The sequence below is a fragment of the Lygodium microphyllum genome, chromosome 5, assembly GCF_053477565.2.
Source record: "Lygodium microphyllum isolate KBCC chromosome 5, Lygodium_microphyllum_v1.1.10, whole genome shotgun sequence".
NCBI lineage: Eukaryota > Viridiplantae > Streptophyta > Polypodiopsida > Schizaeales > Lygodiaceae > Lygodium > Lygodium microphyllum.
This window is the reverse complement of record NC_141139.1, coordinates 148,154,287-148,178,915: the sequence shown is the minus strand read 5'-3', so window position 1 is coordinate 148,178,915 and position 24,629 is coordinate 148,154,287. Positions and strand designations below refer to the sequence as shown.

The window sequence follows — 24,629 nt, the reverse complement described above, 5'->3', positions numbered from 1 at the left end:
GATGAGCTGGAATGGGACCCTGGAGAGTGGCTATGGCCGGCCACTACACTCACCAAGAAGCCACTGAGTTTCTTGGAGTACACAACCAGGATTGGCAGACATGTACTGATACAGGAGGACATAGACTAGGTGCCTTTGCGTAGCAGAGCATCATGGATAGCTAGAGGCCGAGGAGGATATTGTATTTCATATAGCTTTTGGCACGTGGAGGTTTGGTGGTTGGGAGTTGGCTAGCCTAGATGCAGCAAGATGAAGGGTGTAAATGCTGCCCACACCAGCTTTTGGAAAATCCAAAGCACTGCCTTTGGTTTTGCGAGCTAGCACAGCTCGTGTGGAGAGGAGCTTGCCGCATTCTCCGCCGTCTGGAACCCAGCCTTGGATGTATCTCGTGGGGAGCTTTTTTTCTAGTAGGTAGTCAGCCAAGGCCACCACCTTTTGTACCAGGCCAGTATGCAGGACACGATTTTCATTACTGAGACTGGGTCTTGCGCAATGGTTGGCTTGGAGGCTTTGTTCAGCTGCCAAGTACTAGAGCCCACAATAGACCGCTTAGAAGTATGGGAGATCATAGTGAGTCTTGCAAGATGGCACATCTGGAAGGCATGTTATCAAAATGTTTTTGGCGGGGAGTGCCTTTCAGTACAGGCGACTTGGTTGAGCTTTGGACTTCCATCATCCACTCCCTCCTGGCTGGTGGGACCAAGTGTAAGGCGAGTCTCGAGCTTGTTAGGAGCTCCATTTTCACTTTCTGCGCACTTGGGGCAGCCAGGACGTGTTCTTCGTGATGCCGGCAAGCAGCCTCAAATGGCGATACATCCCCCCTCCATGGCTTCTTGCCCCCATCCCCCCTAGACCACCTTGAGAGGCTTGTATATATGATGTATTTGTGACTTGCATCAGCTCGAGCTAGTTTGTTGAGCATGAGCACTCCATTGTAATCATCCTTTTGAGTAATATAATTAGTCACATTTTATTTGAAAAGAAAAGTGGCAATTGACAATGCCTTATACACCTCAACAAAATGGTGTTGTTGAACGCCGAAATCGCACCATTGTGGAAATGGCAAGATGCATGCTTAAGGGCAAGGAATTGCCTAGCCAGTTTTGGGCAGAAGTTGCCAATACTGCAATATACATTCTCAATTAGAGTTTCACAAAGACTCTTTCACTTTTTGCGCATCTGGGGTGGCCAGGACTTGTTCTTCATGATGCAGACAGGAAGCCCTAGATGGAGATACATCCCCTCTCCATGGCTTCTTGCCCCCATCCCCCCTAGACTGCCTTGAGAGGCTTGTATACATGATGTATTCATGACTTTACATCAGCTCGAGCTAGTTTGTTGAGCATGAGCACTCCATTGTAATTAGCCTTTTGAGTAATATAATTAGCCACATTTTATTTGAAAAAAAAAGGTGTCAATTGACAACGCCTTATACACCTCAACAGAATGGTTTTGTTGAATGCCGAAATCACACCATTGTGGAAATGGCAAGATGCATGCTTAAGGGCAAGGAATTACCTAACCAATTTTGGGCATAAGTTGTCAATACTACAATCTACATTCTCAATCAGAGTTTCACAAAGACACTTAAGCACAAAACTCCTCACTTTGGATTTGAATGTTATGCACTAGTTTCAAAGGATAAGACAAACAAGGTAAATCCAAAAAGCACAAAAATGCATCTCCTTGGATTATAGTGATGAGCAAAAGGCTTACAAATTATATAAACAAGAGGCAAAGAAGATCATACTGAGCCGTGATGTGGTGTTCAAGGAGCAACCACATTTTTTTTGCAAATAAAGTGTGGCTAATTATATTACTTCAGAGAAACCTTGAATACAAAGAAGTGCTCCTGCTCAACAAACTAGCTAGAGCTGATACAGAGTCACAGAAATATCAAATGCACATGCCTCTCAGGGAGGAGTAGCCACATACAGTGGATGAGAAGAATATAAGTTCTTCCACTTTATCATCCAGCAAAGAAGAAGTCCACTATGAATCTATCCCAAGAGTTGTCGCTACCCTCAAGGAGGAGAAAGCATCATCTTCGGATGATGAAGAAAAAGTTCACCAACTTACAATCACGCAACTAGAAAAGCCATTGCTTTGATGGGTGAAGTAGCTCTATGATCGCAATAATCTTATGTCTATCACAGTTGAGGAAAAAGTAGATGGACCAAGGAGGTTTCTAAGAAAAGAGGAGCAAAGAAAGGCTTCTAGTCACATAGTCAATATGGCCTCAATGGCTGAGATTACGAGAGAAGTAAACGAGCCACCTGACTTGGAAGAAGCACTTGCTAATCCACCATGGAGAGTAGCTATGCAAGTTGAGTATGACAACATGTTGAAGAATGATACTTGAGAGCTAATGGATCGACAAGAAAAAGGGACATTATCTACACCAAGTGGGTCTCGAAGGTAAAGTACAAGGCTGATGGCAGCTTAGAAAAGTACAAAGCCAGATTAGTTGCACAAGGATTTTCATAGGTTGAAGGATCTCATTTTCAAGCATCATTTGCTCCAACTGCTAGAATGACCACTATTCGCATAGTACTTGCAGTGGCCGCTCAGAAAAAGTGGCTAGTTTACCAAATGGATGTAGAATCAGTGTTCTTGAATGGTGACCTCAAGGAGGAGGTGTATGTGGCTTAGCCACTGGGGTTTGAGGGCCCACATTCTGAGAACAAAGTTTGTAAGTTGAAGAAGTCATTGTATGGGTTGAAACAAGCCCCTAGAGCATGGTACCAATAGATAGATAAATTCTTTTTAGGCTTGAATTTCAAAAGATGTACCTCAGATGCTAACTTGCATGTTTACAAGGTTAGTGAAAAGCCTATAGTGATTGTTCTATATGTGGATGACCTTCTTATTCCAGGTGACTATTAAGATATAATCATCAGACTTGAAAGGCTTTGAGCTCTAAGTTTGAAATGACAGACTTGGGCTTGTTACACTAATGTTTGGGGCTTAAAGTCTAGCTGGCAAAATCTTCATCTCTCAAAAAAATTATGCATGGAAGATCTTAAAAGCATTTGGCATGATCAAGTGTAAGGAGATAGCTACACCTATGGAGATCAATGTAAAGTTATCCTTTGAGGATACATCAACACTAGCAGACATTGGGAGATATAAGAGGTTGGCTAGCAGCATCATCTACTTGTGTAACACCAGACCAGATACCAATTTTATTGTTCGTGTTTTGAGCAAGTTCTCACTCTCACTTGAGTGTTTAGGGCACTTACCAATCTATCAAACTTTGGTGGATAAATCTAAGGACACCTCCGAGCTAGCTCCTCACCAATCTTTTGTATTCTAGCACCAGCCATTTAGTTGCACGGATTTTTTATCTGAGCGATGAATGATTTAGTTATCTCTCCTTCAGCAAACTTCTCAGTTGCTAGTTCATTCTCCAAGTTTTGAATTCTTGTTTGATTTCTTGTTTCCTACTAACTTCTCAGTACATTCCAAGCCTTTAATGCCTTCGTTGTACACTGAATCAAGGTCAAAACATTGTCAAAATAGCTTGTAGCTAAGACACACCCTGCATTTACGTTCCTTTGTTTTCAAGCTTGCAGAAGATTTGCACTTGGACAAATCATGACACTCGAATTTGATGGGTAGGGGATGGGATGTGGTTCTAGGTCAGTCCCTAGCACCATCTCCACCAAAAGCTCATAAGAATCAAGGATAGTTGTGATTTTAAACTTTCACAAAGTGTAGTTTGTACCATCTAACTTGCCTTCACTGAAGGTTAGTGAATGAATCCTCAATATTTGAATTGCCGGTACAGCATCACCACCACCTGATGCGCCAACACAGCTACCTGGTGCAGCAGACAACATTTTTCCTCTTCTCTATTGAAGCCCTTGCCTCTCGCGTACTCTTCACTCCTCAAAGCCCCTTGGGCTCCGATACCATGTAGAAACTACATGGCACACAAGATAGAATCTGAGCAAGGACTAGAGAACACATAGCAAATATGAGAAGAACAGAGTTTTCTTTAATTTCATATGAATTAATACAAAGATGGCTTTGTCTACCTGTTCGCTTCCATTGTGAAGCTTAGATGGCAATCCTAACAAATGATAGTCGAAGAGCTTAAGGGTAGCTGGAAGAACTCTAACTAGGTGAAAGATAGATTGATGATGGCTTTAGAGAGGTGTCTTCCTTTTATAGCCCAAGAAGGTCCCAAAATAAAGGTCCCTGATAACTCCCACAGCCCCCAATTTGATGCATTGTGCCTGGAGTTGATACAAACGTAACTACTCTATCCAACCCAAAGGCTAGATTCAAAAAGGTCACTTTTTTGCCATCCGATCACATGGACCTCATCTGACATACAAGTCAAGACCCACCCAATGTCTGTGCTTAATGCTCACACATGGCTTCTCCTCATAATGGGGACCTTATGACTTAGAGCACCATGGATCATTGGTGGCACCTTACGAGGGTGGGGCATTGAGCATATCTAACATTTGGTTGAGGAGAATGGATGCCTGAAGCGAGAGGACTTGGACCATACAGATTTCACAAGATGCTCTAGACATAGGATTACAGTATTGGCACATTACAAGAGAAAGAAAAAGTACATTGACCCAAACCCAAATCACCTATCTTGCAGATGGATGGAGATAATGGGCTTATTAGAGGCCTCTACAAAGACTACAATATGATGCTTAAATGTGGTTGTGGAGGGATCCATCTCTTGATAGGCCATGTGATGTGGCCTTCTTTGGCTGGGAAGGAGGATTCAAATGAGCAGAATCAGGGCATAGCCAGCAGCCACCTCCCATTGGCATAGATAGGGCATACCACTAGACTCCTTGAGGAATTTGTAGAGATCCCCATCTCACCCCTCGTTGCCCAAACATTCTTTGTCATCAAGCACCAACCATGCATTGTATACACCAAACGCAACAACACATTTGAACTGTACAGACACCCCTGGTCCGCCTCTAAAAAACAGGATGGACTAGCCTTCATTGAAATCACCAATCTTGATCTCCAACACTGTGCCAAGTACATTCATACTGCACTTACATCTATATGCCCAATGACCAATCACATTCCACTCGAATAGTTGGAGGATTTGATGGGCAAGCACTTTCCAAGTAGAACTCTGCATATTTCTGGACCAGATTTGTGAAGGAGGAAGCAGAGAAATAATTGCACAATATCCTGCTGAGTTTATAACTGTGCACTATGCACTAGAGAGACATCCTGAGCCCATAAACACACAGCAAGTTGTCTTGTTGAGAGAGACATGCTCAGTCCACAACAGCAGCAGCATTTTAATACTGGCCTATGGTCAAATACCCTGCAGGCTGGAAAGTTCGATAGCTTTTTCGACATAGATCTGGAATTAAACTCCTGTTAACCTAGGACTACAAAAATGGATTATTAGAAACTACTTGAGAAAGTGACTTTTACAAACACAAACTCACATTTATAAATGGAAAATCCCCATGCAAAACAGGCAATTGAATGCAAGAAACTTAGCAATGATAGGATCAACATGCCCAACATCACACGAACTAGGCATGTCAAATTTAAAAGAAAATAATAGTCCGCTATCAGAAAACATAACATTTTCACTTCCAAGAGATTAATTAGTGTCTGGAAACTGTATGAGGAAGAAACAAAAAGAAGCCATTTTTTTGCCTTCTAAACATGATTAATACCTTATCTTCTTCCCAGGCACATAAAGAGTCCGAAGGTGTATGCCATAATGTGAATATAGTTGTACACTAGGATGATTTTCAGTAGTAGTAGATACTTCAGACCTTTCAGATCCAACAACACCTAAAACTTCTCCATTTGGGCTCCATCTTATGCATGTGATGTCCATCTTTGCATCTATCAAGATTGGTTCTTCATCAAGTTCATGTCTCATCATCTATAAAGGTATACAATGATTGAGGTGGTCTTGCAATGCCATTCCTCTCAAATGTCATGGACATCATTTCCAAGCTCAGAAACAAAAACCTTACCTGAATTTTCCCTCCACAAAGTGCCACCGCCAAAGTTGGCATGCTAGAGTCATAACCTTCAGCCTTGCTAAACCACTCTATACCCACTATTGATGATATGTCCTCTTTTTTTGGGAAGCATATATTGAGCCGTGATAAGAAATTTCCAAAATAATCATGAATATGGCATTTTCCCTGTAAAGTTTCAATATAACATTTACATGTGTTATCAATTACATTGACAAGACTTGTCAGACCAGCATGCAAGTCATTAACTACAGCTTCACTGGAAAAGGCACAACGGTGGGAGGACAAACATCAGAAGTGTAGCCTACCCTGCAGCTCACAACAGCCAGCCCTTAGCCTCGTGTAGGCTGGCGGCAACTGACACTCCCTCCTTACTCTGCTTTATCCCTCTCCTCCTGCATACCCCTCTCCTTTCCAGGTCATCCAGTGTCCACCTCTCCTTTTCCCTGTCTGTGCGGCCCATCTTCAACACACCTCTCTGCATCCCAACCACCTCCCAGCCTCTGCTCTTCCCTGACCTGTGCAGTCCCTGCCTCTTCTTTCACCCATCTCACATCCTATCTCCTTCATTTCAATTTTTATTTTTTCAAAGGTCCTCAAGGATGTTGTCTTAAACCCTAAACACAAGGCCTTGAAAAGAAAAGTTCTCACAAAAAATAATATTAATTGACATGGGAAGACCCACTGGACCCTTGAGCATGTAAAACATACAAAATCAAGTCATCAAATGGAGTGTTACTTCTTGCAGATATCTAAAACACCTTCAAGTTGTGTCGCGTACTTACATCATTTGTTCCAAAGAGTAAGAGTCTTCCATCTGGTGACCATTCTACAATGGAAGGTTTGATACTTACGTCCCTTCCCCATGAACGGTTTCCATCAACATTTCCAACAATGACTTGACCATCTTCATACACAATGCATATCTTCTGGCCATCAAAGGACCATCGCATGTCCTTTACTAAACTCTTGCTTCTACTGTTGACCATCTCTTCAAACCACATTCCCTGGAAAGTACAAAATGTCAACCACCGCTTCATATTTTCTTGTCATAAAGGTAAATACAGTGAATATATGGGAGCAAATAATGAGGTACACATATTATTAAATGCAAGACCAAGATGTGTCACTCATTTAAAGCCAACAAGTGAGTATTTCTATGTGGACCTCAAAATAACACTTACTGAAGTTATTGAGAACTCAGCAGTTGTTTAGAATTGACATGTATACTAAGCCATTATTTAGAAAGCTAGTGACTTAAGCTCTCAACAGAGATCATGCTGATTTTTTCTTGTTACACCCCCTCCCACCAAAAAAAAGGGGAAAAAAGAAATGTCCCTTGATGGGTATCCAAATTCATTGGTGATGTCAAATCTCCAATCTAGAATCAATATTAGGCATCCCTTTTCATAGGGCTATCGAAAGCCTTCCAATCTCAAAAATGTTCAATGATTAGTCTTGTGACAATGAACATCTAGAGGTAGAATGAATGAAACATTTGCCTGTGTAGACATTGAAATGAAAGATGGTTAAGATTCTGGTTAGGAAAGCACCAACCTTAAGCAAGAAAAGTTGGTCAAGAGATAGTGTCAAGCTCACAAGTGGTTTGATGCAAGTATAGTTTTTATCATACTCATATGCTTGCATGAAAACGTTTGAAACATGTGACAAGTGTTGGCCCAAACACACATGACTTTTTTCGGCCATGAAAAATGATATGCCTTGTTAAAAATATATATTTTCCTAGCCTCCTAGTTTTTTCCAAGGCTCTCCACTTATTCGTATACAGAATGAAAGTTTTTATTACACTGCATTGCTAATACTGACTAGATGTTTGTTGCTAAACTACCAACCTACCAAATCTAGCACCACTTTATGTTTCAGAACAAGGAAGCCAAACATACTCGAAACACTCTTTCATTCTTGTATGCATATGCATTTGCTTCACATATGTTTCAATTGGCTGCAGTGGAAAGGGACAAGATTTAGGAGGTCCCATTAGTCTACAAAACTTGATCTAGAAAGCTCTTGACCTAGAAGCCTCTTTTTTTTTGCAAGTAAAGTGTGGCTAATTATATTACTTTAAAAAAAAAAGAGATTACAATGGAGTGGTCATGCTAGATTAGCTGGAGCTGATGCAATGTCGCCAATTCATCATGTATACAAGCCTCTCAAGGTGGTCTAGGGGGGATGGGGGCAAGAAGCCATGGAAGGGGGATGTATCGCCATCCGGGGCTGCTTGCCTGCATCATGAAGAGCACGTTCTAGCCACCCCAAGTGTGCAGGAAGTGAAAACAAAGCTCCTGATGAGCTTGAGACTCGCCCTGCACCTGGTCCCACCGGCGGTCGCAGAGGGAGTGGATGATGGAAGTCTAGAGCTCTGCCAAAGTCACCTATACTGAAAGGCTCTCCCCACCAAAAACCTCTTGATAGTGTGCCTTCCAGATGTGCCATCTAGTAAGACTCCCTACGATCTCCCATACCTCAGAGCAGTCAGCTGTGGGCTCAAATACCTGGCAGCTAGGTAAAGCCTCCAAGCTGACCATTGCACAAGACCCAGCCTCAATGATGAAAATTGTGTCCTACATCCCGGCCTCATACAAAAGGTGATGGCACTGGTTGACTACCTGCCAACAGAAAGCTCCCAACGAGATATCAAGGCTGGGTACCAGACGGCGAAGAATGCGGCATGCTCCTCTCCACACGGGCTGTGCTAACTCGCATGACCGAAGGTAGTGCTTTGTAGTTTCCAAAAGCTACCATATGGTCAACATTTACACCCTCCATCCTGCTGCATCTGGGCTAGCCAACTCCCCACCACTAGACCTCCATGTGCCAAAAGCCATAGGAAATATGATATCCGGCCTCCAGCTGTCCCATAGGCAGCGCCAGAAAGTCTAATGGAAAGCATCCGTGATGCTCTACTCCGCCCAGTGTCTGCTACATGAAGGCACCCAGTCTATATCCTTCTGCATCAATACATGTCTACCAATCCTAGCTATGTACTCCAAGAATCTCAGTGGCTTGTTAGCGACTGCAGTGGCTGGCCATAGCCACTCTCTAGGGTCCCACTCCAACTCATCAAGTGGCCTGCTCTCCCTTATCCAGAGGCGCCACTCCCGGAACTCCTCCTAGAACACTTAAGGGTCCAGACGCCAGCTCTTCCCCTAGAATCCAACCACACGAATCCTCCTCCAAGGAAGGACAATGATCTCCTCATCCTGTTGCCCTCTGTCAAGGACCAAATGCTGCCCCTCTTGCATGGTGAAAAAAATCCCGTAGGGAGCGCCGCCCACTCTACCTATTGTCACTTGTAGGAGGATACTTGCCAGTGAAAATCTAGCGGCCCATACCTCGCCACGCTCTACCGGCTCTCGGATCGGGGGGTCATAGCCACCCTTGAGAGGTATCACTGCATCAATCTCCCTTCTCCTCAACTCATCTCCTTTCTGACAACCTAATGCCTGCTGCAATACCTCCTGGTCCACCATCATGTATAGCTCCCGCCACGTCCTAATAGTACAAGCAGGGCCGGCCTTTCAACCAGCCCATTAGCTGTGGGGGCACTCGCCAATGTGTATCCCGTCCCGATCTCTAACCTGCGGGTTCCAGGCCACCAGCTCGCAGTCTATCTCCTCCTAGCATCCTGGGGGGATGTAAAAGAAATTTTGCAAGTAAAATGTGGTTGATTATATTATTCAAAAAAACTGATTACAACGGAGTGCTCAAGCTCAACAGACTAGCTAGAGCTGATGCAAAGTCACCAATACATCATGTATATAAGCCTCTCAAGGCAGTTTGGGGGGATGGGGGCAAGAAGCCATTGGCGCGGGGGGGGGGGGGGGGGGGGGGGGGGTTATCGCCAAACGGGGCTGCCTGCCCGCATCACGAAAATCAGACCCTGGCCGCCCCAAGTGCACATGAAGTGACATCGGAGCTCTTGACGAGCCTTGCACTCGCCCTGCACTTAATCCCATCGGCCCCGTAGAGGGAGTGGATGATGGAGGTCTAGAGCTTTGCTAAGGTCGCATGTGCTAAAAGTCTCTCTCTGCCGAAAGCCTTCTGACACTGCGCCTTCCAGATATGCCATCCCATAAGACTCCCTATGATCTCCCATACATTCGAGCGGTTTGCTGTGGGCTCTAGTACCTGGCGGATGGGTAGAGCCTCCAAACCGACCACTGCGCATGACCTTGCCTCAATAATGAATACCGTGTCCTACATCCTGCCCTGATAGAGAAGGTGATGGCCCTAGTTGAGTGCCTACCAACAGAACTCTCCCCATAAGATACATCTGGGTGCTATACGGCAAAGGATGGGGCATGCTCCTCTCCACACGAGCTGCGCCTCCTCACATGACCAAAGGCAGTGCTTTGAGGTTTCTAGAGGCTGTTGTGTGCAGCACTTACAACCGCCCTCCTTCTGCATCTGGCCAAGCCAACTTCCCACCGCCAAGCCTCCATGTGCCACCAACCAGAAGAAATACGACACCCTCCTCGGCCTCCAACTATCCCATAGGCCGCACCAAAAGGTCCGTCGAAAGGGCTGCGCGATGTTGTGCTCTGCCCAGTGCCTACTACGTGACGGCACCTAATCCATATCCTCTTGCATCAGTACATATCTGCCAATCCTGGCAGTATACTCTAGGAACCTAGGTGCCTTCTTGGCGACCGTAGAGACCGGCCATAGCCACTCTCCTAGATCCACTCAAGCTTATCAAGTGTTCTGCCCTCCCAGATCCAAAGGTGCCACTCCCTGAGCTCCTTCCAGAGAATATAGGGGTCCACTCACCATGTCTTTCCCTGAAGGTCCACCACCCAAATCCTCCTCCACGAGAGAGTGGAAATCCCCTCATCTTGCTGCCCTGTGTCAAGGGCCAGACGTCCCTCCTCCTAAACGGCGAAGAAAGTCCCCTATGGGGCACCGCCCACTCTACCTGCCACCTGAAGGGGGATGCTTGTTGATGAAAACCTAGCTGCCCATACCTCCCCAGGCTCTATCGGCTCTCATACCAAGGGAGCAAGCCACTTTGGAGGTATTGCTACGTCTATCTCCCTTCTCCTCAACTCCACTCTCCTCTCTGGCAGCCCGATACTCATTGCAACACCTTCTCATCCACTATCTTGTACACCTCCCGCCATGTCCTAATGGTACGAGCTGGGCCAGACCTCCCACCTAGCCCACTGGATGTGGGGGCACTCACCTATCTATGCCCCTTCCCGATCTTTGATCGGGGTTCCAGATCACCGACTGATGGTCTATCTCCTCTTGCCAGGCTTGGGGGGCTCTGGATTAGGGCCTTACGAAGGCCTTGCCACACGCAGAGTAAGCTGCGAAGGAAAGGTGATCTGGGGGGGTCATCTGGGCTGACGTGAAGATCCATCTCAGGGATGGCCTCCACTCACCGCCAAGCCTCGGTACAATCCTGATGAAGGCCCTCCTGCAATAAGACCTTCCAAGTCTGCCCCCTGGTGTTAGACGACATAAAACTAGCTTGCCCAAGAGGGCCATACTCTGATACTCTGGGTCTATGATCCCAAGCCCTCCCTCTCACCTATGTTGTATGATGGTTGCCCATGCCACCTTGGCCCTAGAATCCCTGGAACCATCAAACCCTGACCAAAGGAAATTCCGAACTATGTGGCAAAGCTGCACTACTCAAGATGAGAAGAAGCACCAACATGAGGCGATGTACCAGGCCATCGCTAGGAGGACTTGGTTAACCACCAGGGCTCGCCTGGCTAGTGAGAGGCGAGCCGTGGTCCAATAGGTTAGTTTCCTTCGAATAGAATCAAGGATAAGAAGAAACTATTGGGCAGGAGTGATGTCGAGTCACACCGGGGACCCTAGGTACCGGGCAGTCTGCCCTTTGCTCACCGATCTAAATCCGATGTGGACGCCCCACTCCGTGCTAGAGTCCGGGTCTATGAGGAAACCAACTGACTTTCACCAGTTGATTTTCGCTCCCGTTGTAGAACAGAACACATCAAAAGCCAGCCTCACTCTCTCTAGAATCAACTCATCATCCTCTATGTAGAGGCCTGTATCATTTGCATCCTCTGAGTCTAGCAACTCCATCTCCTCTCTCACTGGAATTCGGAGGCCATGTAATCCGCTTACACCTGACCTGAGGAAGTGAGACATAGCCTCTCCAAAGAGCAAAAACAGGTATGGGGCTAGGGGGCAGCCCTGTTGAACCGATCTCTCCATCTCAAACTCCTCCCCTTGCCTTTCGCCTATGAGAATCCTGCTCGTGGCCGATCTGTAAAGGGAAGAGACCCCACGAATCCACACCTAGGGGAATCCAAACCTCACCATGGTGTCCTCCAGGAAGTCCCAATCCACCCTATCATAAGCTTTCTCAAAATCCAAGAGTAGTACGACCAGTCTTTGCCCACTCTGCTGAGCCCACTCTGTCGCCTCAAAGAAGGTAAGCACATTATCAAGGATGCTCCTATCCTGGACAAAGCTTGTTTGTGTGTCATGGATGATGTCTGGAAGCACGGGGCGTAGTCACATACCAATCATCTTTGCCAGTGCCTTATAGGCCATTGACAATAAGATGATCGGTCTCCACGGGGAAAGCTCCAACCGATCTCCCCCTTTGGGGAGAAGATTGATAAGGCCTACCAAGAGACTCCTTGGCATTTGTCTTGAAGTGAAAATCTCTGCGTGTCTGTGGGGTCCTTCCGGAGTGCTCTCTCCTCCTCCCAGCTCTGCTCCTTGGCCTATATGGTTGCCTCTTGGCAGATTCTGTTCGACTTGGCTAGGACCTCTGCAACCTCCTCTGCTATCCGGTCCCTCGTGCCCCACTCTCTGGTCCAAATTTTCTCTATTTGTCTCGTCAACTCCTCTCTCCTATAGATCGAGTCACAGGATTGTGTGTCTAGAGCAGATGCAGGGGGGTCCAGTGTCAAGAGAACCGGGCAATGATCGGACAACGTGGTGCTCGCCAATTGCTCAATCTGGCCTCCACAAGAGCCTCCCCACTCTCCCACATAAAACCTGTCCAACCGCTCCAGCAGGATTCCACCTAGCCGCCTGTATCCCCAAGAGAAGTCCAATGACCTCTCCCTCCTGTGGAAGGCAGGTTCTCTCCAGGCATCGCATGCTCCGACTACCAACAAAAAAACCTCCCATGCCACCTGCTCCTCCCCAGCCATGCCCTAGTAGTTTCTGCCTCTATCTTGCTAGTCCTCCAAAACCTCCAAGTTGTTGGAGTCTCCTCCAACGATCCACGAGACCACCTCTGGGAGTCCATCCACGATCTCCATTTAAAACCTACTGCATGCCCTAACCTCCGTAGGGGTGTAGACATTGAGAACTCCAAGGTACGAGTCCCTAATATCTAATCTAACCCATAGAACCCTCCCTGCCACTATCGTCCCATGGTCTCATACAAAGGTGGTGAGACTTGGGCCAATAGAGGTGCATACGCCTCCACTCCTGCTACCGACACCTATAGCATGCTCCCAGTAGGTATGCGAGCAGCCCGGAAGCACCTTCCCTACCCGTTGGGCCTGGGTGGGTGTGAGCTTGTGCTCCTGTAGAAGAAAGATGTCGATCCATCTGGCCAGGGCAGGCTACAGCTCATGCCAAACAATCAACTTTCTGGAACCACGTGCCTCACTATAGTGGAGGCTATTCACATTCCAAGATGCTAGGTGTAAACTCATGGGGAAACCAGAGTGTACAGTGTGCTCAAGGCCAGAGCAATGTTAGAGTGTGACGTCCAGCGAAGACGGATCCCAAGACTGTGGCCACCAATCGGAGTGTAGGAGTGCTGAATAGTAAATGGCAGCAGGTTGGTCACCAAAACGCAGAAGTCTGGAGGTTGGAAACTGGTAAACGCAGCAATGTACCACCGATCAAAGGCTGGAAACTATGCACAGTCTGCTGTAAACAGCAGGCTGAAACAGCGCCTGAGAGTGTCAGGGCCTACAATGCTGAAAACGCAGGCTGGCTGACCCTAGAGATGATGGACAGCAGGCTGAACAGCAGTTTGGGATAGTCTCGAGCAATCACCAGCAGCTGAGAGCTGTCGCCTACAGCAATGGACAGGCTGAAGATAATGTGGCTGTAGTCGATGATGGTTGGAGAGCAGATGGAGGCAGATTGCAGGCTGGAAACTGGGCGCCAACAGCAGTAGAGGGTGTATGGGCTTGTGTAACCTGCAAAAAAGGATGATAGCTGAATGGGGGCAGCCTCTCTATTTATAGATGTGGAAGGGCGCCCCAAAAATTAGAGTTTCCACTAAACTCTCTCGAATGGCTCCCTGTTTTAGGGTTTCCATTGACCTCTCTCGAACCGCTCCCCGTTTTAGGGTTTTACTCTAAAATAGCATTTTTAGTGTGTTTTGGGGCTGTTTAAGAGACTAATCAGCAAGTAATGTATATTTTAGCTCAACACCCCCTCTCAGGCCCAAAACTGAACTGAAAGGTTAGGCCAGCCATTGTGATGTTTATGTACCCCAAGGCGTCCCACCCCAAAGCAGCCAAGGCATTGGACAAAGGGTCCACATCGGCTGCCTAGTGGCCTACCAAGACTATAGAGGCGATGGTTATCGTTTCAAGGGAATCCAAGTGGTCACCCCAGAGATGATAGGGCATCGGACAAAGGATGCATGTCGGCTGCCCAGTGGCCTACCAAGCCCTACAAAGGCGGATGGAACTACATGGAATGTTTTTTTTTTTAATAAGTGAAGTAAATTTGATAGGATGTGGCCGATTGAGTAAAAGTGACCCAGAAGACGGGAGTAGGGAAGGTACACCCAACACATCATATAACAGTATAAGCTAACCCATCCACTCAGGGTGTCAATGACGAGAAAAAATAGGTGATGAGGTATTCATATGATGAAGAAGGAGAGTGGTGTGGTAACAACAGCCGACGATGGAAATAGCTTAGGATCCGCACAAGTGGTGCTCTGCACAATGAGATGCAAATTATGCTATATACTGAAGAATGCTTATGCAGCAGTAGGTGCCACTTGGACAGTGTCCCTCATGGGGAAATTGTTCACTTGCCCAAGCGCCCTAGTACAAGGATGATGTAATCATGCAATGCAAAGGGTAAGGTATAATAGGGGGAAGAAGCCGATGTCAAAGACAATGTGCTGAAGCCTGTATAATACCAAGAAGGGTAGGAACCCCCTCTCAACCTGGATGTAGATACCAAAGAAGAAAGAGGAGCCTGATGTCGGTCTTCATAAGGTGCCGAGAACCATAAGGAATGAAAGAAGATGAAGTGGATGAAGCACCCCACTAGAAGAGCAAGGGAGAAGTCACCGCCATGATAGCATCGAGAGAGATGCTGCACGATCCGCCTTGGGAGGGGAAACCGCTATGCTGGAAGAAGAGCAAGCACTCCTAGGATGATGAAATCATGAAAGGAACGGTGCACATCCCCATGTCTCTAGCCCAAGGAGGACCAAAGCAATCTGCAAGTTAGCCCTACACTGAAAGACAAAACCTTGCAAAAGAGATGAAAATTTGCAAAACACAGAGGTTAGTGGTGAGATGCTCCAAAGAAAAATAGAACAGAAGGAAAATCTAACTTAAAATAAATGCAATGAATATGTTTGTGTGTGAGGAAATGCAGCGCAAGACAAAAAAATGGAAAAACTAAGGATAATGAATCCTATGGTCCTGACTCTAAGAGTGTGAAAAATGAATGCTAGAGGTCTATTTAAAAGGCTTGTAAATCATATCATTGCCATATTTTTTTAACTAGGAAATTCGTTATATTTAGAACATACCTAGGTTATCCGAAAGGACCTAGAGGCATGTGAGTCGAAGAAGGTGGCTACCATCACATATGTCCAATAGCAGGGCTCTGCCAAAGGAATGCCTGACAAGGCGGAGAGGAAGGTGAGATGGACGCATGAAGTGCAATGGGATCGGAACCTGTAGACCAATCAACCAATCCCTCAAGGGTAGTGAAAGAGATGGGCCGCTGAGGCTATACTCGAGCCACATGTCCAACAGCAACAACGGGTGCTGAAGGAGCAGATGAAGCAAGAGCAGAGGGCATAGCCCCACTGGACTGTGCAGTCGCAATGGTTTGCGGTGGCTTTTTAGGTGGAAGACCTTGGGCCTTGGAGCGACACTCCTCGTCCACATGGCTTGCTATCTAGCAATGTGCGCAAAATCGGTTTTTCTTAGGGAGTTGCTAGTAGATAGGTCTAGATTCTTTAGTTCCATCTGAGGAAGAGGAGTCGCCCTTCGATTGGCTTGCCTTCGCATCTAGTGAGTTCTTGCTACTAGTGGTTGTCCCTCTTGAAGAAGAGGCAACCAACCCCCTCTGCTCTGAATAAGGCTGTGATGAGGATTTTTTGTGGACTTGATCCTATAGCCTCGCGTAACGCAAGAAATGGCACTCAAACTCGTAGAAGGTTGGCAATCTAGGTTGGGAGATGATATGTTGAATGAAATTGAAGTACTTGTCGGGCAACTTATTCAAGAAGAATGTAACCCGATCGTTATCAAATAGACTAGAAACCACATGAGAGTTGGAAAAAAACGGCTCATGCCCGTCACGTCGCGATACTGTCCCCCCGCCCTGACTACGCACACCCGTCCATCTGCCCATGCCGTCCGACCGATCGCCCCCGCACTGTTCGTGCCGTCCGACTGATCGTGGCCGTCTAATCTTTGCCCCTGCACTGTTCGCGCCCCCCGCCCTGACGTTTTTCAACGGCTTTCTACCTGTTCCCCCCACCCTACCCAGGCCTCCCTCGCCAGGCCTCCTTTCCATGGAAACCAGCAAAGTCCCCCCCCCCCCCCTTGCGATTGATCCCTCCACCCCCCCAGTTGTTCCCTCTATCTGCAGTAACTACCCTTCCCACCAGGGCACCATGATGTGACTGGTTGTCTCGTAGAAGGGGCATGCAATGGAAACCTCAGGTCAGACGCCAGCACACTCAGCGAGTGCCCCCTAGTCAACAAACACCTTGCGTGTTGTCCTCTCTGAGGAGCAGCTCTTAGCCGTTCGAGCTAAGGAGCTGGAGCTAAAGAAAACAACAATTTATGGTCAGGTAGTAGGACATTCTCCAGCCAGGGACTAGCTTCATTCCACGCTGTGCATCAGCACAGCGCAGATTGTGGAGGCGGTCCTACTGGGCCAAGGGATCTTCATGGTCTGGCTCAGTTCAACAAACGCAACTCGTGAGTTTCTTGCCACTTCACCGTATGCGTCCACGAAGGGGGTCATATACATGGTCCCCTGGTACAGTGGCTTTACTGTGGAGGCGTTTGCACTCCACAACAGGTTTCTCCGGCACCCAGTCACCCTTCTTTTCCCCGGCCTGGCAATAGAGTACCGCCAGTTAGTGGAAGACTTTGGTCGGCTCTTTGGCACTATCCTTCCCGCATCCTTCCCAGCTGCAGTGACAGCGGCAGGAGTCCCAAAAGTACCGGTGGTAGTGAAAGTGGTCAAGAATATCCCACAGTTCCTAGAGATTGAGGCGGGCGGGCACTCCTTTAGGCAACAAGTCATTGTGACGGGGCAGCTAGGGCAATGCCTGCGCTGCCACGACTTTGGGCATCAGGCAGCAAATGGTACGCATTTCAGAGCCAAGGTGGCTCCGCCGATAGGCCCGCAGGTGGACATTGATGGCTTTGCATGGGTCCAAAGACGATAGAGAGGGAGATGGCAGGGGGGCGCAGCCAGCGTCTCAGACCTAGCCTCGACAGGGAGTAGGAGAGCGTGTGACGCCCCCTCGGAAAAGCACTCCACAACCCCCCCTACCCGCCCCACCCGGCAGGACCACAACACCCCACATTCACCACCCGCGCCACAGACTACCTCTCCTGAGTCCCCACAACCCCCACACCCACCTCCCTCCACATCCCATGTCCCCCCCTCCACTGACCCTGGCCCGCAGCCCCCCACTTCCAAGACCACCAACCCCCCCCCCCCCCCCCACCCGCCATGTACTTCCGTCCATCCCACCATCCCTCGATCATCCTCCCCCCCACCACCTCCCGTACCAAGCACCCCCTTGATCCGCACCTGGTTTAGGCAAGTCCCCCCCAGGCCCACCTCCCCTCTGACCATAGGAGGTGATGAGCCACAGATGCCTACATCCTCTTTGCCCCAGCAGTCCCCCCCCTACCATACAACCACCAGCTCATCCACCCCCGCCGCCAATCACACTTTCCCGAGACAGGCTTATCTACTGCCATAGAAGTTCTTCCACAGTGGCCCATGGTCCTACTTGAGAGTTGCGGAGCGCGGAGAGTTCCCACTACCTCTAGAGGTGGGGATCTTCATGGTTCGTAAGTCAAGGAGGGGCAAGGCCCATCTTCTAGCACCATTGGATGGACCAAACTATGCTTTTTTTCTTCAGCCCTCTCACTCAGGGGAGTGGAGAACGACACAAATAGAGGAAGAGTTGAAGAGTTAGGTAGCGGACTACACCTCCCAATGGATGGGAGAAGAAGGACTAGCATTGTTTGCACAGCAACGGCCTAGTTCCATGATGGACATTAACTGGTGGGATGGTGCAGAGGTCCCTCACCTGAGCATTATCTTTCGAGCCCCTCCACAGTGGAGGGCTCCGAGGGATGTGATTGAGTGGCCCTTGGCACAGGCGGCCCGTTTCTACCAATGCACAGAGTCTCGACTCTTCCCATGATTGATAGATGCATTGGTAGTACCACCTGGAATGTCTATCACCCCTATGGTCCTGCCGAGGGCCACCACGCGGGAATGGAGCTCGCCGTCTAGACCGGCGGCAAAGCGCACCTGCATGCCTCATAGCTCCTCCTCGTCATCAGCAGCCTCCACACCGAGTAGATGCCTGTTCGGACAGTCACAGGTTTCCCTATGAACTTATACCTTACATCTTGGAAAGTGAATAGACTCCACTATAGCGGGGCACGTGGTTCTAGGAAATTGATTGTTTGACAAGAGCTGCAACCTGCCCTGGCCGGACGGATTGACATCTTACTTCTATAGGAGCACAAGCTCACCCTTGCCTAGGCCCAGTGGGTAGGGAAGGTACTCCCAGGCAGCTCGCACACTTACTGGGAGCACGCCATAGTTGCCCACGATAACAGTGGAGACGTGTGTACCTCTATTGGTCTGAGTCTTACCGCTTGTGTTCGCGACCACAGGACGATAGTGGCAAGGAGGGTGCTATGGATCAAATTGGATATCGGGGACTCTTGCCTTGGAGGTTGGCTCTTGAGGTGTTCTGTTCTGCAGCGAGAGCGAAAATCAACTAGCGAAAGTCGGTTGGTTTCCTCACAGACCCGGACTCTAGCACGGAGTGGGGCGTTCACCTGGGATTTAGATGGGTGAGTAGAGGACAGACCGTCCGATACCTAGGAATCCAAGTGGGACTCGACATCACTCCCGCTCAGCAGTTTCTTCCAGTCCTCGATTCTATTCAGAGGAAGCTGACCTACTGGAGCACGGCTCGCCTCTTGCTAGCCGGCCGAGCCCTAGTAGTTAACCACGTCCTCCTAGTGATGGCCTGGTACATCGCCTTGTGTTGGTGCTTCTCCTCCCCCTGCATAATGCAGCTTCGCCACCTAGTGCGGAATTTCCCTTGGTCTAGGTTAGATGGCTCCAGGGATTCCAGAGCCAAGGTGGCGTGGGCGACCATTATACGACATCGGTCAGAGGGAGGGCTTGAGATCATAGACTCAAAGTATCAAAGTATGGCCCTCCTGGGCAAGCCAGTTGTCCGAGGCCTCACACCAGGAGGGCAGACCTGGAAGGTCCTATTGCAGAAGGGTCTTCAGGATTGTAGACCGAGGCTTGGCGGTGAGTAGAGGCCGTCCCTGAGATGGATCTTCACATCAGCCCATATCACCCTCCCAGATCATCCTTCCTACGTAGCTTTCTCCGTGTGTGGGAGGGCCTCCTCAAGGCCCTTATCCAGAGCCCCCTACGCTGCCAGTAGGAGATGCTCGCACACTTACTGGGAGCACGCCATAGTTGCCCACGATAACAGTGGAGACATGTGTACCTCTATTGGTCCGAGTCTTACCGCTTGTGTTCGTGACCACGGGACGATAGTGGCAGGGAGGGTGCTATGGATCAAATTGGATATCGGGGACTCTTGCCTTGGAGGTTGGCTCTTGAGGTGTTCTGTTCTACAGCGAGAGCGAAAATCAACTAGCGAAAGTCGGTTGGTTTCCTCACAGACCCGGACTCTAGCACGGAGTGGGGCGTTCACCTGGGATTTAGATGGGTGAGTAGAGGACAGACCGTCCGATACCTAGGAATCCAAGTGGGACTCGACATCACTCCCGCTCAGCAGTTTCTTCCAGTCCTCGATTCTATTCAGAGGAAGCTGACCTACTGGAGCACGGCTCGCCTCTTGCTAGCCGGCTAAGCCCTAGTAGTTAACCACGTCCTCCTAGTGATGGCCTGGTACATCGCCTTGTGTTGGTGCTTCTCCTCCCCCTGCATAATGCAGCTTCGCCACCTAGTGCGGAATTTCCCTTGGTCTAGGTTAGATGGCTCCAGGGATTCCAGAGCCAAGGTGGCGTGGGCGACCATTATACGACATCGGTCAGAGGGAGGGCTTGAGATCATAGACTCAAAGTATCAAAGTATGGCCCTCCTGGGCAAGCCAGTTGTCCGAGGCCTCACACCAGGAGGGCAGACCTGGAAGGTCCTATTGCAGGAGGGTCTTCAGGATTGTAGACCGAGGCTTGGCGGTGAGTAGAGGCCGTCCCTGAGATGGATCTTCACATCAGCCCATATCACCCTCCTAGATCATCCTTCCTACGTAGCTTTATCCGTGTGTGGGAGGGCCTCCTCAAGACCCTTATCCAAAGCCCCCTACGCTGCCAGTAGGAGATTGACTATCAGCGAGTGATTTGGAACCCCTAGGTCAGAGATCGAGAAGGGGCACAGATTCACGAGCGCCCCATATCTAGTGGGCTGGATGGGAGGTTGGTCTGGCTGGTTCCATCAAGACATGGCGGGAGGTTTACATGATGGCAAACGAGGAGGTGTTGAAGCATGCATTAGGCTGTCAACGAAGAGTGGAGCTGAGGAGAAGGGAGATAGACGAAGCGATACTTTACGAGTGGCTTGCCCCCCCGGATTCGAGAGCCGATAGAGCCTGGGGAGGTATGGGCCGCTAGGTTTTCACCAGCTGGTATCCCCCTACAGGTGGCAGGAAGAGTAGGTGGCGCTCCACCTAGGAACTTTTTCACAGTGCACGAGGGGGGGCGTCTAGCTCTTAACAGAGGGAACCAAGATGAGGGGTTAGCTGTCCTTTCATGGAAGAGGATCCGGGTGGTTGGCCTTGGGGGGAAGACATGGCGGCTGGACCCTTTGGTCTTTTGGCAGGAGCTCAGGGAGTGGTGCCTTTGGATCTCGGCAGGAAGGCCACTTGAGGAGTTGGAGTGGGATTCGGGAGAGTGGCTTTGGCCGGCCACTGCGGTCGCCAACAAGCCACTAAGGTTCTTGGAGTATACCGCCAGGATTGGCATGACACATACTGATGCGGGAGGACATGGATTGGGTGCCGCCTATGGGACAGCTGGAGGCCGAGGAGGATATCGTATTTTTTATGGTTGGTGGCACATGGAGGCTTGGCGGTGGAAAGCTGGCTTGCCCAGATGCAGAAGGAGGGAGTTTGTAAGTGTTGCACAAAGCAATCAATGGAAACCCCAAAGCATTGCCTTTGGTCTTGTGAGGCAGCACAGCTCGTGTGGAGAGAAGTACGCCGCATCTTGCACCGCATAGCACCCAGCCTTGGATGTATCTCTTGGGGTGCTTTCTGTTGGCAGGTGGTCATCCAAAGCCGTCACCTTCTATATGAGGCCAAAATGCAGGACACGATTTTCATAATTGAGGTAGGTCGTGCGCAGTGGTGGGTTTAGAGGCTCTTCCCATCTGCCAAGTACTGGAACCCACAACAGACCGCTCTGAGGTATGGGAAATCATAGGGAGTCTTACTGGTTGGCATATCTGGAAGGTGCAATGTCAGGTGGCTTTCGGCGGAGAGAGACTTTCAGTACAGGTGACCGTACTGGAGCTCCCGACCTCCATCATCCACTCCCTTCGAGGCCAATGGGATTAGGTGCAGGGCTAGTCCAAGGCTCGTCAGGAGCTCTGAGGTCATTTCAGGCGCACTTGGGGCGACCACGACCTGTTCTTCGTGATGCAGGCAAGCAGCCCCAGATTGCGATACACCCCCCCTCCATGGCTTCTAGACCCTATCCCCCTAGACTGCCTTGAGAGGTTTGTATATATGGTGTATTCGTGACTCTCATAAGCTCCAACTTGGTCTGTTGAGCATGAGCACTTCTTTGTATTCAGGTTTTTTTTGAAGTAATATAATTAGCCACACTTTATTTGCAAAAAGAAAAAAAAAACCTGATTGTCATCTGACTTTGGAGAGCCAGTAGTGGTGAACTCAGCAAGTAACCACCTATATTCAGCCAGCTTGACTTTCAGATCATCCCCTTCCTTAATAGAGAACTCTTGAAGCTCAAAGTCGAGATTGAGGCACCGAGTATGATCAAAAGCCGCATAGTGGTCGAGAAGGTGACTCCAACACTCTAATGCAAGAGGGAAGTGCCGCAACTGAGAGTGAAACTCGGGAAGCAATCCCTGCATCAGCTCAACATTGGCTGTGGCATTGCGGGCTTTCCATTGACGGATGTAATTAGGGTGAGCTAGTCGAGGGTATGGCATAGGCTCTAGACCAATGACGAGGTCCCAAAGACCCTAAGTCTCAAGCACTTGTTGCATGAATTAGAACAAGTGGTGAAATTTGACCCGTTAAAACGTGTCTTATCCATGAAGGCATTCTTGGCTGTTGCAACAGGAGTGGTAGTGCTCCGAGATGGATAGTGTGAAAAAGTGTAGTGTGGCTAGGATGGAGGAGTGGAGTACACTTGAGAATGGGCCCCAGGGTGCCCACCAAGCATGCGTATAATGTGCAAGGTGGATCCATAGGTAGGGATGGGTTGACTAGACATGGGTATGGTAGCCACATGAGGAACCCAAGGAGGTGGGATGGGAACACGATGAGCAGAAGATGAGAATCCCTACGTAGGTGTAACCCAAGGAGAGTGTGAAGACGCACCATAAGCTGAGGATGGAAATCCCTGCGTAAGAGTGGTCATGGGAGATGTGAAGTAGGGGATAGTGAGGGGGATGCCCATCACACTCGTCCCAGGAGTTATGGGTGTGCTCATATACTGAAAGGTGAGAGGCACAGTGTTAAAAGGTGGCATTCCCCCTAACGAAGTAGCATGGTGCAAAGAGGTAGAGAATTGGGTGGAGAAAGAAAAGGTGCTAAGAGCGGAGATGAAAGATCCAACCCCTAGGGTGTGTGATGCAGATGTGGAGTGTAATCCAAGGTTTTGGAAAGATGATGAGAGGTGTGATATAGAAGAGGGTGGGATGGGAGGAAAGTGAGAAGTGTGTGTGATATGCTCAAATGAAACAGAAGTTGTAGATGTACCTGAATTTCTTCTGCTTCGTGAGCCCCCTCTATTGAAGTTCACATACGCAAAGCCATTTGAATCCTGTACCTCAAAAGAAGAAACATGCAAGGGTTTTGATTCATGCAAAACAAAAGAATTGTACAAACCTGATATTGGACCTAGCTGAGATGATGAAGAAGGATTGCTAGACGTTCCGAATGCCGTATGTCCTCCATGATCGGAGAGGTGGCCAGCCTCACCAACCGGTTCGGATGTGGTAGCAAAACTGGTAAGAGTGTAAACATCACTGTACTTGTTGCGATAGTACTCCTCAAAGTCCTCCTCTGTCATGTTAGTGAAATCTGGTGAAGGTGGAGTGTCGTCCTCCTCACCGAGTCCATAATGGTGCCTCAGGGCCTCCATTGATGGTTGGAGAAGCCTGATAAGACATCATAGGAACTAGAGAAGAAGGTGTCTCAGACATTGTGATTCGGTTACGAGTCGTAATGGTGCCTCACACAAAGACTAGCTCTCCACAATATCCGCAGGATACTCTTTACAAGAGCACCGGCTCTGATACCATGTGAAGGAAACTGCTAGGGTTTGCACTGAGGGCACACAGTGTACGACCACGATAGAAACACAAAAAGACAGACACAGACACAGAGGGAAAAACTCAAACCCTAAACGCAAAATTCAAAACTCAAACACAAACAGAAGAAGAGAGAGAGAGAACACAACTCTGAAGTGAATGAATGCTGTAAATGAATGTAGAGTGTATAGCGTGCTCAAGGACAAAGCAATGTCGGAGTTGTGACATTCACCGAAGACGGATCCCAAGTCTGTGACCACCAATCGGAGTGTAGGAGTGCTGAATAGTGAATGGCAACAGGCTGGTCACCAAAATGCAGCAGTCTGGAGGCTGGAAACTAGTAAATGCAGCAATATACCACCGATCGGAGGCTGGAAACTGTGCACAGTCTGCTATAAACAGCAAGCTGAAACAGTATCTGAGAGTGTCAGGGCCTGCAATGCTGAAAACACAGGCTGGCTTACCTTGGAGATGATGGACTGCAGGCTGCACAGCAGTCTAGGACAGTCTTGAGCAGTCGCTAGCAGTTGAGAGCTGTCGCCTACAGCAATGGATAGGCTAAAGATAATGTGGCTGCAGTCGATGATGGCTGGACAGCAGATGGAGGCGGGCTGTAGGCTGGAAAGTGGGCGCCAA

General features: G+C 48.7%; 1 protein-coding gene across 1 annotated transcript in view; it reads right to left on the bottom strand.

The window, feature by feature from the left end:
* Positions 1 to 24,629, bottom strand: part of LOC148036517 (uncharacterized) — a 307,373-nt gene that overhangs the window by 223,900 nt on the left and 58,844 nt on the right. Inside the window, exons 3-5 of the mRNA XM_087678942.1 lie at positions 6,782 to 7,003; positions 5,991 to 6,164; positions 5,682 to 5,896 (exon numbers count right to left, since the gene is read on the bottom strand). Of these exons, the coding sequence (XP_087535068.1) occupies positions 5,682 to 5,896; positions 5,991 to 6,164; positions 6,782 to 7,003 (611 nt within the window). The remainder of the gene's footprint in view (positions 1 to 5,681; positions 5,897 to 5,990; positions 6,165 to 6,781; positions 7,004 to 24,629) is intronic.